This window comes from Enhydra lutris, unplaced genomic scaffold, assembly GCF_002288905.1.
Source record: "Enhydra lutris kenyoni isolate GAN:26980312 unplaced genomic scaffold, ASM228890v2 scaffoldscaffold5, whole genome shotgun sequence".
Lineage (NCBI taxonomy): Eukaryota > Metazoa > Chordata > Mammalia > Carnivora > Mustelidae > Enhydra > Enhydra lutris.
The window spans coordinates 35,727,695-35,742,505 of NW_019154089.1; the positions used below are offsets into that span (position 1 = coordinate 35,727,695).

At 47.2% G+C, this 14,811-nt stretch overlaps 1 protein-coding gene across 1 annotated transcript in view; it reads left to right on the plus strand.

The window, feature by feature from the left end:
• The window catches only part of LOC111141105 (FAT atypical cadherin 2), a 58,052-nt gene extending 49,751 nt beyond the window's left edge, over positions 1–8,301 (plus strand). The window contains exons 20-23 of the mRNA XM_022493437.1: positions 1,928–2,369; positions 4,476–4,629; positions 6,235–6,692; positions 7,769–8,301. Of these exons, the coding sequence (XP_022349145.1) occupies positions 1,928–2,369; positions 4,476–4,629; positions 6,235–6,692; positions 7,769–8,301 (1,587 nt within the window). The remainder of the gene's footprint in view (positions 1–1,927; positions 2,370–4,475; positions 4,630–6,234; positions 6,693–7,768) is intronic.
• Positions 8,302–14,811: the final 6,510 nt, after the last annotated feature.

The following is a 14,811-nucleotide window of genomic DNA, read 5'->3' on the forward strand; positions in this document are numbered from 1 at the left end:
CTGATAACATGAGAGATGAGTGAGATGGGTGATATTAATCACTGGACTTGGGAACACCGCAGTCACTAAATACCCTGACACCAGTGGTTTCAGTATCATGGTGGGTGGGTTGGAATTTTGCTGGAAAGAGGAAGCAAAGAAAGAAGGTGATCTCTGGTGAGAGAAGTGGGTTCAAGAAAACTTTTTTAAAAGATTAGAGTAATAACAGCATGTTTGTGTGATGACTGGAATGGTACAATAGAGAATGAACAAACAAAGATGTAGGGAAAAGAAAGGAGAGTCAATGGAAACTAGTCTTTGAGGAGCTAAGGGGGGGTGGGACCAAGTGCATGAATGGAGAGACTGGCTTCCACCAAGGTGGATAGAGGTGATGGTAAGAGTGCCTGCAAGTCCCCACCCGACTGGTGAGGGCGAGGATGGGGAGGGCAGCATCAGGGGTTCGAGGAGAGAGAGCTTGTGAAAATAGGCATCTGGGAGAGTAAACCGAGGAAGATAGCATAATTAGGCACCATGAAGGGCTCATTTGAAACTTGCAGTCATGAAATTAAAGGGAGATCAATAAGTAAGGTTGTGTGTTTTTCTTCAGCTATGTTCAGCTCAATGATGCTCACATACAGTAGGGAGAATTGGATTTTGCCAGATTTGTGTGGTTTGCCAAGTGAGTTCTACCACGTAGGAGAGGACAGGAGTTTGGCTATGTAATTTAAGCTGGATAAGGAGAGAGGTGAGAACCTTCCAGAGGTTGAGAGACAATGAAAAATTGGTTGGACCAATGGATTTGTGGTCCTGGCTAAGTGAAAGGAGAGATTTAAGGACAATGTTTTGAGTCTACAAACTGTAATAATAGTAAATTTCCTTTAAAGTAAATATCTGTATAGGTAGTATTCAACCAGGGCAAAAATTGGGGAAGTGATGTACAAATGGCTAACTTCTGTAAAACACTGGATTGCATTTTCAAATTTCACCCAGAGAAGGCTCTACACAACCCAGACTGACCACAGCAGCCCTACCTCTTGGGTTTAGGTAAACCAAAATGATATAACCCAGTTGTTCTCAGACTTCTTGATTTCAGGACTTTTTCACACTCTTAAAAGTAATTAAAGATCCTAGGGAAGTTCTGTTCATGTGGGTTAGAGCTAGTAATATTTTCAGTACTAGAAATTAAAACTGAGAAGTGTTAAAATCTTTATTAATTCATTTAAAAATAGCAAGAGACATATTACATGTTGACATAAATACCATATTATTGTGAACAATAATTACATTTTCCAAAATTAAGAAAAAAGAAGAGTGGCACTGTTTTACATTTTTTGCACATCTCTCTTACATATGGCTTTATAGTAGATGGCTGGAGTTTCAGATCTACTTCTGTGTTCATCTGTTGTGATAGCCATGTCTGGAAATCACTGCATATTTGTGAGAGAATGAGAGTAGAAAAGGCAAATAATGTTTTAGGATTATTATAAAGATGGTTTCCCCTTGTGGGTTCCCTGGAAAGGTCTTAGAGACCCACTTTGAGAACTGCAGAACTGTTGAATAAGAGAGTGGGAGTGAGAGGGGTTTTTGGTGTCCTTGAGGGCCAACTTGAGGAGCACAGAACACGAGAGAGGCCTACAGAGAAGAATCCAAAAGAGACAGTCTCAGACAGCAAGGCTTCTCTGGGCATCAGTTTCCTCATCTGTGAAATGGAGATGCCATCCCTGCCCAGATCACGCCATGGAATATGGTAAGGGCCAAATGAGACCATAGACAGAACAGCTTTTATGCTCTACAAAGACAATGTTTAAAACAGCCTTGAAAATCCCCAAAAACTACTTCTCCCACCCATGAAAATCAACCAACATTCTTTGCACTGGTAGTCTGTTAGCACTACTTTTTTATAAGGACTTCTTAGCTTTGCTGATGGCCATCTGGGTTATCTTTGCAGCTGGCTGATGGAGTGCTCCAGCTGGAATACCACTGCCCGGGTGGTTTCTATGGAAATCTTTCCTCCTGGCTCCACGTGAATGACCAAGAGTGGCACTCCATTGTGGTGGAGGAGATAGACTCTTCCATTCGCCTATTGGTTGACAGCTCAGGCAATGCCTCCCTTGTGCTCCCAGAGAACTGCCAGGGTCTCAGGCCGGAAGGAGACCTCTTTCTAGGTGGCCTTGTTCTCTTGCATTCTTCCCCAGTTGTGTCCCAGGGTTTTGAAGGCTGCCTGGATGCGGTTGTGATCAACGGAGAGGCGCTGGAGCTGCTGGTCCATGGCAAGAAGTCATCAGGGTTGCAAGAGAGGCAGGCCCTCACCCAGTGCTGCTCACACAGAGATGACTGCCGCCAAAACCCATGTCTCAATGGCGGCAAGTGCTCACAGACACGCGGGGCAGGTAAGGGCTGGAAACGACTCCAGGGTTTATCCCAGGAGGCTCTTCAGAAGACCCCAGCACATTGAACTAGCAATCATATATCACTGGAGAGTTTACAAAGTATATTCCTTCAGCACAGCCCCATGAGGGAGAGAAAGGTTGAAAGAAAGCTGTCAATGGCTTCATTTCATGTCACAGGAAACTGCTGGGCTATTGTAAGGGCTGCCCAGATGGATGAAGAAACTCACCCAAGGTCACAAGGCTGTTAAGTGAGAGAGGTGCATTTGGGGTACAGATCTCAGTGGAGCACTCCTCCCCTGATGCCAGATGTCTCTCTCTTCCCCTTACTATCTTGTGAGTAATCTACTAGGTTTACACTAAGGGAAGCCAAGAGTCTTTGTTCTCCCTCAACAAGGACTGACTTTCTTTCTACTTGTTTGGATGGGGGGCCGGCATGAACAGGGACCTCTGGTGCCACGGGTCAATTTCATCACACACCTTAGTGTTACATTCGGTCCATGCCAGGTTTCTCTTTTATATTCCTCTTTACTGTGTACTTAGCTGCCTCTCCCCCACCCCAAACCCACAGGCAAACATCTAAAGTTTTTTTTTTTTTAAGTTATTTATTTATTTATTTATTTATTTGACAGACAGAGACCACAAGTAGGAAGAGAGGCAGGCGGGGGGGTGGGGGAAGCAGGCTCCCCACTGAGCAGAGAACCCGATGTGGGGCTCGATCCCAGGACCCTGAGATCATGACCTGAACTGAAGGCAGAGGCTTTGACCCACTGAGCCACCCAGGTGCCCCACATCTAAAGTTTTTAAATGAGTTCTTGCAAAATATATATCACTGGTTTTACACATGCTTGGATTTCTAACTATATGTGATACATATATTTTTTAGTTTTCCATCCACACTGCCACAATTCATATTCATTGCTTTTCTTGTGGCTCCATGCCCCAGTGTGTGTACCTGCACTCACATCTTCCCTCTCTACTCAGCTAGCAATGAACACCCTGGTGGCTTCAACAACCCCCTCCAGCAACACGGCTGCGTGAATATCCTCATACATTCTTCTTATGAACCTCTATGAGAACTTCACACACACACACACACACACCACACCCAGGGATGGAATTCACATACCCGGAGGATGTGAATCATTATTTTGACTAACTAGGGCCAAATTGCTCTTCAGCCTGGCCACAGCAGCTGCCCTTCTACCAGCAATGCAGGAGGATCTGGTATCTCTGTCAACACTTGGCATTATCCCATTTTCTCATTTTTGCCTGGATAATAATACTGTCTGTTTCCATCTGCAGAATATCTGATCACTTCTATCTATCCGCACTACCAGGCAGCTGTCATCTCTCCCCCTTGGGTCAGCTGCCTCCCCGTTCTCTATCTTCTCTCCCTCCACCTGTGCTTTCCAGCAGGGCACCAGAGTAACCTTTATACAGAGCAGGTCTGAGTGTATCACTTTCCTGCTTGGAAACTTGCAGTGGCTTCCCCCTTGCTGTTAAGAGTCCTAATTCCTAATTCCTGCATCTGGTTCATAGGGATGCTCCGGCCCGTCTCACCTCCCTGGCCCGGTAGCCCCCTCACCCCCTTGGCTCACCAGGCTCTGTCATTTTATGATAATTACTAATATACTGATATTATACACAGTTGGTTCTATAGGTTTGAATCCCAAATTTCCCACTAACTTGCTGGATGACCTTGAGCAAATGTCATGTATTCTTTGTGCCTCATCTCCTCACTTGCCATCAACTTGTACCTGTTCCCTGATGAGGGTAACAGTAACCAATTTCAGAGCTGGCATGAGGCTCCAATGGGCTGATATGTGCAGATGGTTAGCACGGTGACTCGCACTTACTGAGTGCTGTCTAGGATGCCTACTTTTCTTTATGGGCCTGTTCTCTGTAGCCTATAGGTTGTTTGAGGCCGGGATCACGTCCCGGGCATCAGTGCCCTGCACAGTGCTTGTCATAGGAGGCACTCACTAACTGAACATGGACATGCAGATCTGCAGACACGCCGAGCCCCCCACCCCCCACCCCCACCTGTCCTGGAGGGCCTCTCAGCCTGTAGCTGCCTGACTCTTTTCCCCCTGCCCTCCTTCCCAGGCTATGTCTGCAAGTGTCCCCCGCAGTTCTCGGGCAGGCACTGTGAACAAAGAAGGGAGAACTGTACTTCAATACCCTGCCTGGAAGGTGGCACTTGCATCTCATCCCCTGAAGGCATCTCCTGTAACTGCCCTCACCCTTATATGGGAGACAGGTAAGCACAGGGGAGCGACTTGCCTTTGGCTCCTCATCCTGGGTTTGGGACCATTAGGAAATGACCTCCGCATTCCTGCCCATGGGAGACCAGGAGCTGAGTGCTCCAGTGACCTGGCTTCTTGGTCTTTTCTACGTGCCAAAGCTTCTCCCTCCAGCCACCTGCATCAGAACATGCAGGGAAAGAGGGTTCTCAGTGATTTCTCTAGTCTTATTCTGGACGTACTGAATCAGACTCATTAGGCTGGGCTCCAGGAATCTACACTTCTAATCCGCTCCTCAGGCATTTCTCATCTTTGCTGAAGTCAGAAAATGGCTGAAGTTCTTATTCTCTGGCACTGGGTGGTGACTTCCTGGAGAGTGGCCTGAGGACAATGACTCCACTAGGTACAAACACTGCTGTGCTGAACCCCACCGCAAGCTACCTGTGCCTTGTATTATGCTAGTCTGGGGGACTGCAAGAATCCTTAGATCCCTAGAATCCTAGAAGCAAAGAGTTTTGCTAATTATCTGGTTTTAGGGCTCCCCAGTTTGGGAGTCTTTTTAAAAATTATCAGGGACACTTGTGGAAAATACTGATTTCTGGACCGACTGTATCAGAATCTCCAAGGAATGAGGCCTGGGATTCTATCTATAACAAGCTCCCAAGAGATCCCCTTGTTGTCAGCATGTGCATAAGAGAGCCAATGATGCAGTCCACCCACTCACTTTACACATGGAGAAACTGAGGCCCAGAGAAAGAAAGGACTTGTCCAAACTGCCCCCCACCATGTGTTTGTGACCCAAGTCCTTTCTCTCAGCACCTGGCATTTCTGGCCCCACTGCACACCTCGCTCTGCAGGAGATGTGTTGGCAGGATACTTCCTGGCTGAAAGTGGTGGTGTTTGCATTTTAAAAGAGGAACTTGGGGAGGACGATGTCTAACCCAAGAGAATAAAGTGTTGGTGGTGAAACTGTAGACACTGGGACTCAAGTAGAATGAAGGGAGCCTTTCTTAATATCCCTCGAAAGTGGATGAAACTGGCCACGGAACCTCCTAGGAGCCTTACACCATGGCACGCCAAGCTGGCAGTGACCTGGGAGGTCATACAATTCCAAGTGCTCGCTCTGAACAGTTGTCCAATGGAAGGTTTGTGCAAGACCAACTGGGTTCCTGTGACCTCCTGAAGAACAGTGGGCAACAGTGGCGCCCAGCTGCCACAGCTGCGTGCTGCTGACTTCTGTCTGGGACTCTGACAATATTGCTGAGGACAGCTGGGTATGTTGGCTGCTTCTACCACAGTACGTGGTTGTAAATCTCACCTCAGTGGTGGAGGGTATATCCAATGCCTAGATCACATGAATGGGAAATCATGGATGTGCCCAGAGCCTAGATTCCAAATGGTCATCAATGAAGTTGTAGCTGACTCCCACACCTTCCTGGTGGAAGATGGAGAGCTCTGATGTTGATCTGTGTGATCGTTACCATCCATTTTCTTCTCTTTTCTTTTGGTTGAAAATTGGGGAAAGTAGGCTTGAGCCCAGGGGTCCATAAATCTTTGTGAGAGGGGACATGGAAAGGGAAGTATAATGACTCAATCCCCTGACTATTTCTCTCTCTCTGCAGGTGTGAAATGGAAGCAAGGGGCTGCTCAGAAGGACACTGCCTAGTCACCCCTGAGATCACAAGGGGTGACTGGGGACAACAGGAGATTCTGATCATCATAGTGGCCCTGCTGATTATCATTTTAAGCACTGTCGGGCTCCTCTTCTACTGCCGCCGTTGCAAGTCCCACAAGCCCGTGGCCATGGAGGACCCAGACCTCCTGGCCAGGAGTGTTGGTGTTGACACCCAAACTATGCCTTCCATCGAGCTCAACCCACTGAGCACCAGCTCCTGCAACAATCTGAACCAACTGGAGCCCAGCAAGACCTCAGTTCCAAATGAACTGGTCACTTTTGGACCCAGCTCTAAGCAGCGGCCAGTAGTCTGCAGTGTGCCTCCCAGACTCCCGCCAGCTGTGGTCCCTTCCCACTCTGACAATGAGTCCATCATTAAGAGGACATGGTCAGGCGAAGAGATGGGTCAGTATAGCCAGAGGCCCTTAGTCTCTGGAATTAATGGAATAGGGTGGTAGACCTAAACACTCCATTAGGTGAGGCCACCATCCAGTCCAATCCCTTGGGATCAGATATGAAGGAATGTGCTCAAGGTCACTGTGCACTGGTGGCCTGGACCAAATGCCAGCTCTCTGGACTCAGAATCTGTGGCTCATTCCAATGTACCATGATCTCCTCCTCTAAATTCCAACTCATTCCATAGGATTGATATCTATGGCAGAAACCTGTAGACCCTGATAGGGATAAATGGGATCCCTGGGGTGAAAGGGGGGGGGGGGGCTTCTGTTCCTTTGTGCTTTTCTGGGAAAGGAAAGAGCAGTAGTCCAAGCTTCTGGTCACCCATTCTGGAGGTATGGCAGCTTTGGGCCAGAACTGACTGAACTAGAGGAGGGTTCTTCACCTCACCCTCATCTTTGGCTCAGAAGGAGGTGAATTTGTAAAGCACTTTATATTTTCTGGCTTATTCACCAATAGTTAAAAAAGGTGCTTTCATAAACTTTTTGCTGATATAATCAGAGCCCATAAGGGCACAGTAACATGTTCTAATTCACCCAACTATTCAGTAGAAGGGACAGAGCAAGGACCAGGGATGCCTGCTCTCCATTCTTTCAAGCTACGTCTCATTTAATCACCCTCTGTGACAGATGCCATCACACTCCGCCAGTCCAAACTGTGTGTCCGTTTCCTTCAGTTAAGGAGACGTAAGTCACCATTAGGACTTGTGATGGAGTTGCTGTTTCCAGCAGAGGTGAGCGGGCTGCTTGGAGTCATCCACATTTTTCCCTTATTCACTGAATCTTAGATCATCAGTACAGATTTGCAATATGAGCTGGCTTTAGCTTAAACCTCTGGCCTTGAAGTTGGCCCTGTTGAATTCTAGATACCAATCTAAACCGCCAGAAACAACCCACATGAATGGTCACATACCCCCCAGTCTTTTGCCTGTTTCTACCACATGCTGAACTATGTTTAGTAGCTATAAGACCTGCTGAAACCTTCACCAGGGAGACTCGATGCTCACCCTGTCTTGTCATTTTCAGTGTGCCCAGGTGGAGCTGCGGTCTGGCCTCCTACTTACTCCAGGAAGGAACGCTGGGAATACCCCCACTCGGAAATGACCTCTGGCCCTCTGCCGCCATCACCTCACCGCCACCAGGTCCCACCCATGATGCCAGACCCCACTGGCCTCTATGGGGGCTTCCCCTTCCCACTGGAGCTGGAAAACAAGCGGGCACCCCTCCCGCCCCGTTACAGCAACCAGAACCTGGAAGATCTGATGCCCCCACGGCCCCCCAGTCCCCAGGAACACCTGCTGGCCCCCTGTCTCAACGAGTACACGGCCATCAGCTACTACCACTCACAGTTCCGGCAGGGAGGGGGAGGGCCCTGCCTGGCAGAGGGGGGCTACAAAGGGGTGAGTATGCGCCTTAGCCGGGCTGGGCCCTCTTACGCTGATTGTGAGGTTGGGGGTGGGCATCCCACAGGGCGGGGCCAGACCCAGGCTCCCCCCAACTATGAGGGCTCTGACATGGTGGAGAGTGATTATGGGAGCTGTGAGGAGGTCATGTTCTAGCTATCCTCAGAGGAAGGTAGGTAGGAGGCCAAGGACTTGGCACCTTCCTCCTGTCTTGTAGGAGTGCGTTGAGCATGGCTGAAGAAGTGGGAGGGAAGCCCCCATCCCCAGTCCAGGCTGTGTACCTTGAAATGTGCTCTTGTGGACCCCCCAGCGAGTCCCTGAGGATGGAGGGAAGCTGAGAGTGGAGTTCCAAAAATATCACTAGGGCCCCCAGCAGGAAGGGGATGTACAGAACAGTTAAGCCTGGAAAACCAGGACAAACTGATTCCTGGGAGGGGCAAGAGGGAGTCTGTCTCACTGACCGCCATCTCTCAGTCCCCAGGGAGGCAGCGCTGTCAGAGAGCGTTCTTACACCTGCTCAAGACTCCATTCTGGTTGCAGAGGCAGGTCCACCCGATAGGCAGCTACTACATCAGCCCCAGAGACAAGGTCCAGGGTCCTCTGACCCTGCAGGGCCACAAGGTATCCTCTAACGGCTGAGAGGTGAGCAGCAGGTGAGCAGGTCACCAAGTCACCTGTGCACCCTGCATCATTCCCACCTAACTGCAGCCTCTGCTCTGTGTGAGGCACTGTGCTAGGCCTGGGGTGACAAGGGCTCCTGAGGAGCATCACTTGGCCTCAGTCTCCTTGGGGTCCCACTCCTCTAATGCAGGGTCCAAGGAACTTGCTCTGCCTCTTTAAGTCACAGGACTTTCCACCAGCCAGGGCCTGCCAGGATTCCTGCAGCCCTGAACCTTCTTTGCCAAGGACTTCAGACCTCACGGAACTCTGGGTTCTTCACCCCAAGTTTCTCAAGCACTTTGGGCCAAAGGCAGGAAGGACATAATTATTCATTTTTAAAATTCTTAGGCACTTTTCAACCTTGCTGTCTGGATGAGTTGCCCCAAAGGGATTTTTCTTTCCTAGACACAAGGAACTAAAAGCTCCCCATTCAGGGCATCAGGGCAGGGTGAAGGCGTGGAGCTGGACATTGGTGTTCAGGGTGGACACTGCCTTTCCTGCCCCTCCATCTCAGATGCGTGCCAATCTAAGTGTTACCTGCAGTGACTCAACCCTATGCATGGAGGGTCAATGTGGGCACGTGTCTGCACATGTGGGCACCTCATGTAGAGGATGTGTGTACATGTGTAGAGAGTATGTAGCCAGGAGTGGCAGGGATGGAGAATTCTGGTGGCCTTGCCATTCCTGCCCCATCAATCCCTTTCTCCGGTCCATTGACTTTTCAATTGTGTTGTTTCTGGAGAAAGAAGTGAAAAGGAAGAGCAATAGACACTCTCACCCACAGGGTTGCCGCTTACAGAGAGGGAGCTGTGTGGGTGAAGGCGTATTCATTGGAGTGGCTGGTAGCTGTGTGTGTAACTGTATGTGTGACTGACAGGATGCACAGTTTCACTGGCCATTTGTTGTTGTTGTTTTTTTAAAAAATAATAAAATTTTTTTATGGTTATTTTGTATGTCACTTATCCTGTTTGGGGTTAGGTCAGGGGAAGGGCACTAGGGCCTATGGGCATTGCTAAGCTGAGGTTCATGGAATTTGGGGGCCAGGAGGGACCCACCCTCGAGGTCATCAAGCACTGGGATTCCCAAATCCAGCAAAATGGCTAAAATATAGCTCTGTGAGCCCCAAAGCCAGACAGAAAATCAGAACCTCTGTGGGCAGGGCCCAGACCACTCTTCGGGAAAACACCTCTAATTCCAAAACAACTGCCCGCAGTTAGTGGACAAGCCCGCTGATAAGCCCGTGAATGAATGGCCTGGGACAAGGCTTCAGGACTGCTGACGCTGGCCAGCACCCTCCCCACTACATTGCACTGGATAGGAGGAGTGAGCTTTACAGCTCAGGCCTTGGGAAGCCAGCCCTCCCTCCCTCCCAGAGCCAGCCTGTGGCTGCTGCTGCTCCACAGCTCACTCCCAAGTGGATGTGAATATCACTGGGCAACTGTGACCCAGGCCTTGCAGGTGACACCGAGACCAGAGAGCCAGTTCCTGCTGTTGAATTCCTGGTGCAGGTGGGGAGGGAAGGCACATCCATGAGAAGCACCACAGCACACATACCACTGTGGCCTCGGGCAGGTATGAATTGGCTTCCTATTGTTTAGAAGCATAAACAATAAACAGTGACCATTATACTAGGAAATAATACCAGATAGTATGTAGATAAGATTAACTTATCAGAACCGTGCAGGAAATCACATATAAACTAGTCCAGTGTTGCCCAGACTTCTGTTGTTTTGCTTACCACTGTTGCGACTTTTGTTCTAATACCACCTGTATCATTATTTACTTAATTTTCTTTTAGTGCATTCCAATTTTTAAAAAATATCTTTGTTCACCCTAAAATGACATACCCATACGCTAAAGAACTCGAAAGTTACTGTATTTTTCTAGAACACATGAAAACACACAAACATTCAGACTTTCAAAATGACTGTCCATTTCTGATGTTCGTCGTCCCAAGTCCCACAGAGAAGGGTTTGTCTGAGGTCCTGCAGGTAGAACTTCACAGAGATAAGACCCACATTCAGGTCTGTACCCAGCCTGGTTATCCCCCCTACAACACAGCTTGCTTTCCTTCAGGAAGGGGGAGCCTCTTTCCACCCAGCCAGGCTTTCCACAATAGGCCCCTCCTTCCCTTTTGTCTTCCTGAGCCTGCACTTTCACATGTCAACCATCAGAGGGCACTCTGGAATCAAAATTCAGCCTACTGAGCTGCGACAGACCTAAAGGTTTTCAGGGAAATTCTCCCATCTCAAGTCTTTGGGGCTCTAATTCCAAACGTCCTGAGTCTTACACAGTGTAACAGTGGAAAAGAAAGGCAGAGATGCAGGTTTCCTGACTTCCGGGCTGTGCATTTTTACAGTTCACCATAATCATCTTCATTTCACTGGCACTTGCTATATGGCAAGTACTGTGCAAGCACTTGACAGATCTTGTCTCATTTACTCCTCATAAAAACCCCATGAGGTAAGTGAGGACTCACAATCACATCCAGGGTGGGAGGGCAGCTGGAATTCACTGGACAACAGCAAAGGAGTTGTGAGCCTGCTCATTCAGAGGGCTGTGGAGGAGGTCTGCACAACCACACCATCATGTGGGGTTTACCATGGGTAACAGAGAAAGCCAATGTATCTTCCAGAAATTGGAGCAGTGCTGTGGAGGGGACACATGACTTAGGCCATGGCTAGGACCTCAAAATGGGTATCTGGGTGAAGAAGGGAAGAGCCCAAGGCCTTGGGGAGGAAAACCATTCTCTTTTGGGCTGAAGATTATGGAGATTCTAAAAGATAAAAGGAGAAAAATATGACAGTATATAATGCTTGGAGATATGGAGTGATTTGCCCAAGGCCCATGGCTAATTTGGTATAGAACAGCTGGCCCATCCTAATATCCCATGGTGAACTGGTGAATGCCAGCCTACGAGGGCATGTGGGCCCAGCTGCTGAATGACAACCCACACTTCAGTGTTGAAGGCCAGACTTTGGAAGACCTCGAGCAGCCTCTGCTAGCTCTGTCTTGACAATAGGCACAGGAGGTCTCACTGAGTAAAGAGCAGAAACTTTCTCAAGAACCCAGCTGGGAAAAGACAAGCCTTTAGAATTTTCTTAAGATTCCTCAACAAATCTACAGGGTCCAACCAAGGAAAGTACTTGATTACATTGATACAAAATTAAAAGTATATATAGCGAGATGCCAATTTCTTAGAGGCCACACTCTGTTCCCTACTAAAGGAAACCCCACTGAGTTTAGTAACCAGCTGATTCCAGATACACAGTTAGACCCCACAGACAAGCACTGGGATTTCAAGCCCAATCCGATCAGTGCCTCAAGCAGCCCAAGGAGGGAGTAGCCAAGTAGTCACAGCTCTCTAGCATCAGTAGAGATGAGGCCAACCAGAGAAGGGGGAGCCATAAATTATGACTGACATAGCCAGGGAAGGTTTTAAAGAGGAGCAGCCATCTGAGCTGGATCTTAAAATAGAGCTTCATATTTAGTGCAGAGAGAAGGGCCAGCCAGGTTAAGGGAAAAGCCCAAAGCAAAGGCCGAGAGGTTTTACATATTTGGGCAATGGTGGGTAGTCCTTTTATGTGGGGTTGGAGTATGGGAGGACTCAGGCATCCAGACTGGGGCCTGGAAATGTTCCCTGTCCACTGAGGGTTGTGAGTGACAGAGTTAGTGGCAGGGAGACAGATCTTAGGGGCAGTACGAGGTTTGGAGTCAGACAGACCTGGCCCCACCACTTAGAAAATGTGTGCTTTCAGGGCACCTGGGTGGCTCTGTCGGTTAAGCGACTTCCTTTGGCTCAGGTCATGATCCTGGAGTCTCGGGATCAAGTCCCACATCAGGCTCCCTGCCTGGCAGGGAGTCTGCTTCTCTCTCTGAGCCTCCCTCTTCTCATGCTCTCTCTCTCCCTCAGATAAATAAATAAAATCTTTATTTTAAAAAAAGAAAAAAAAAGAAAATGTGTGTTCTCGGTTAAGCCTCAGTCTGTGTAATGGGAATATTTTCTGTGCCTTCCCTCATTGGACATGAGTACTAGATAACATAGGTAACGTGCTTATCATAATTGGCATAGTAAAGGCTCAAAAGATGTTATATATTTTATTGCTACTATTAAAAAGGCAGATCTTTTTGTAGTATCCATAACCACACACTTACCTTTGTTCCATGGCCAAGATAAAAAATACATCCCTCCAGCTAGGGGTGAGAAGGAGCTTAAATGTATCAAGGCAGTAGTTCTCAACAGGGGAGGGGGATGAGTTCCACTCCCCAAGCCCCACACAAGGCTACCTTTGATAATGTCTAGAGACACTTTGGATTACCACAACTGGCATTTAGTGGCTAGAGACCAGGGAGGTTGCTAAACATCCTACAATGCACGGGACATTCTCCACAACAAAGAATTATTCACCCAAAATGTACATAATACCAAAGTTGAGAAACTGTCCTGAGGAAACTCACGTAGGCTTTATGCAGCACTATAGCAGCTGGGAACCTGGCGTGAAGCAAAAGTACACTTAGGCCAAGAATAGCAGTTATGGCTCATGGTTTTGCTCATTTACAAAAAGGCACCATTCTGGAGTCAACATTTGTCAGAGTAAATATCAAGGTGAGAACAAAACAGTAGATAATCCAACAATAGTTAAAAAGAATAACACACCATAATTAAGTAGGATTTAATCCAGGTAAGCAAGACTGGTCCAACATTGATAAATCAATCAATTTAATCCACCATATCAATGAGTGAAAAAAGAAAAACTGTAAGATCATGTCAATTGATAAAGAAGAAAACTGGACAAAATTCACCTAGTTATGATTTTAAAAAAATCTCTCAGGGGACGCCTTGGTGGCTCAGTCAGTTAAGCGGCTGTCTTCGGCTCAGGTCATGATCCCAGCATCCTGGGATCTAGTCCCACATCAGGCTCCTTGCTCCGCAGGGAGCCTGCTTCTCCCTCTGCCTCTGCCTGCCACTCCGCCTGCCTGTGCTCTCTCTGTCTCTCTGACAAATAAATAAATAAAATCTTTTAAAAAAAATCTCTCAGTACAGAAATAGAGGGGAACTTCCATAAAAATCTTGAAGCTTGCATCATACTTAAGGGTGAAAGACTGAATGTCCTCTCTGTAAGATCAGAGACAAGACTAGAATGTTTACTGTCACCAACTCTCTTTTATAACATAGTGGTAGAAGTTCTAGCCACTGCAGTAAGAAAAAAAAGTATACAGGATGGGAAAAAAAGGAAATACAACTCTCTCTATATGAGAACATGACTGTCTACACAGAACATCCCAAGAAATCTAGACAAAAACTCATAGAACTACTAAGTAGAGGCAGGCTGTAGGATACAAGATTAACATGCAAAATCAGTTGCATTTTTACAGCCTACCAATGAACACATGGAAATTGAAATTAAAAACACATTACCATTTACAATTGCTCCAAAGAAAACGAAATACTTAGGTAAACATCCAACAAAACATTTACAAGATCTGACAAATGGCTAAAATAAAAAATAAGGACAATACTAAATGCTGACAAGGATAAGGAGAAACTAGGTCATTCACACTTTGCTGGTAGAAATGTCAAATGGCATGGCCGCTCTGGAAACTGGTTTGGAAATTCCTTTTAAAACTAAAAATGGGCTTACATACAACTCAGCAATTGCACTCTTGGATATATATCCCACAGAAATAAAAAAAAAAAAAACTTATTTTCATGCAGGAACTTGTACCCGAATGAATATTCATAGCAGCTTTATTCATAGCCAGACCCGGAAATGAAGCAGATTTCTTACCGTGGGTGAATGGTTAAACCAACCGTGGTACATCCATACCATGGAATATGACTTTGCAGTAAAAAGAGACAAACTATTAATATAGGTAACAACTTCAGTGATCGTCAAGGAAATTATACTAAGTGAAAGAAACCAATCTCAGAAGGATACATACTGTGTAATTCAATTTATATGACATTTGTGAAGTAGCATAATGGTGGAGAGGAAGAACGGATTA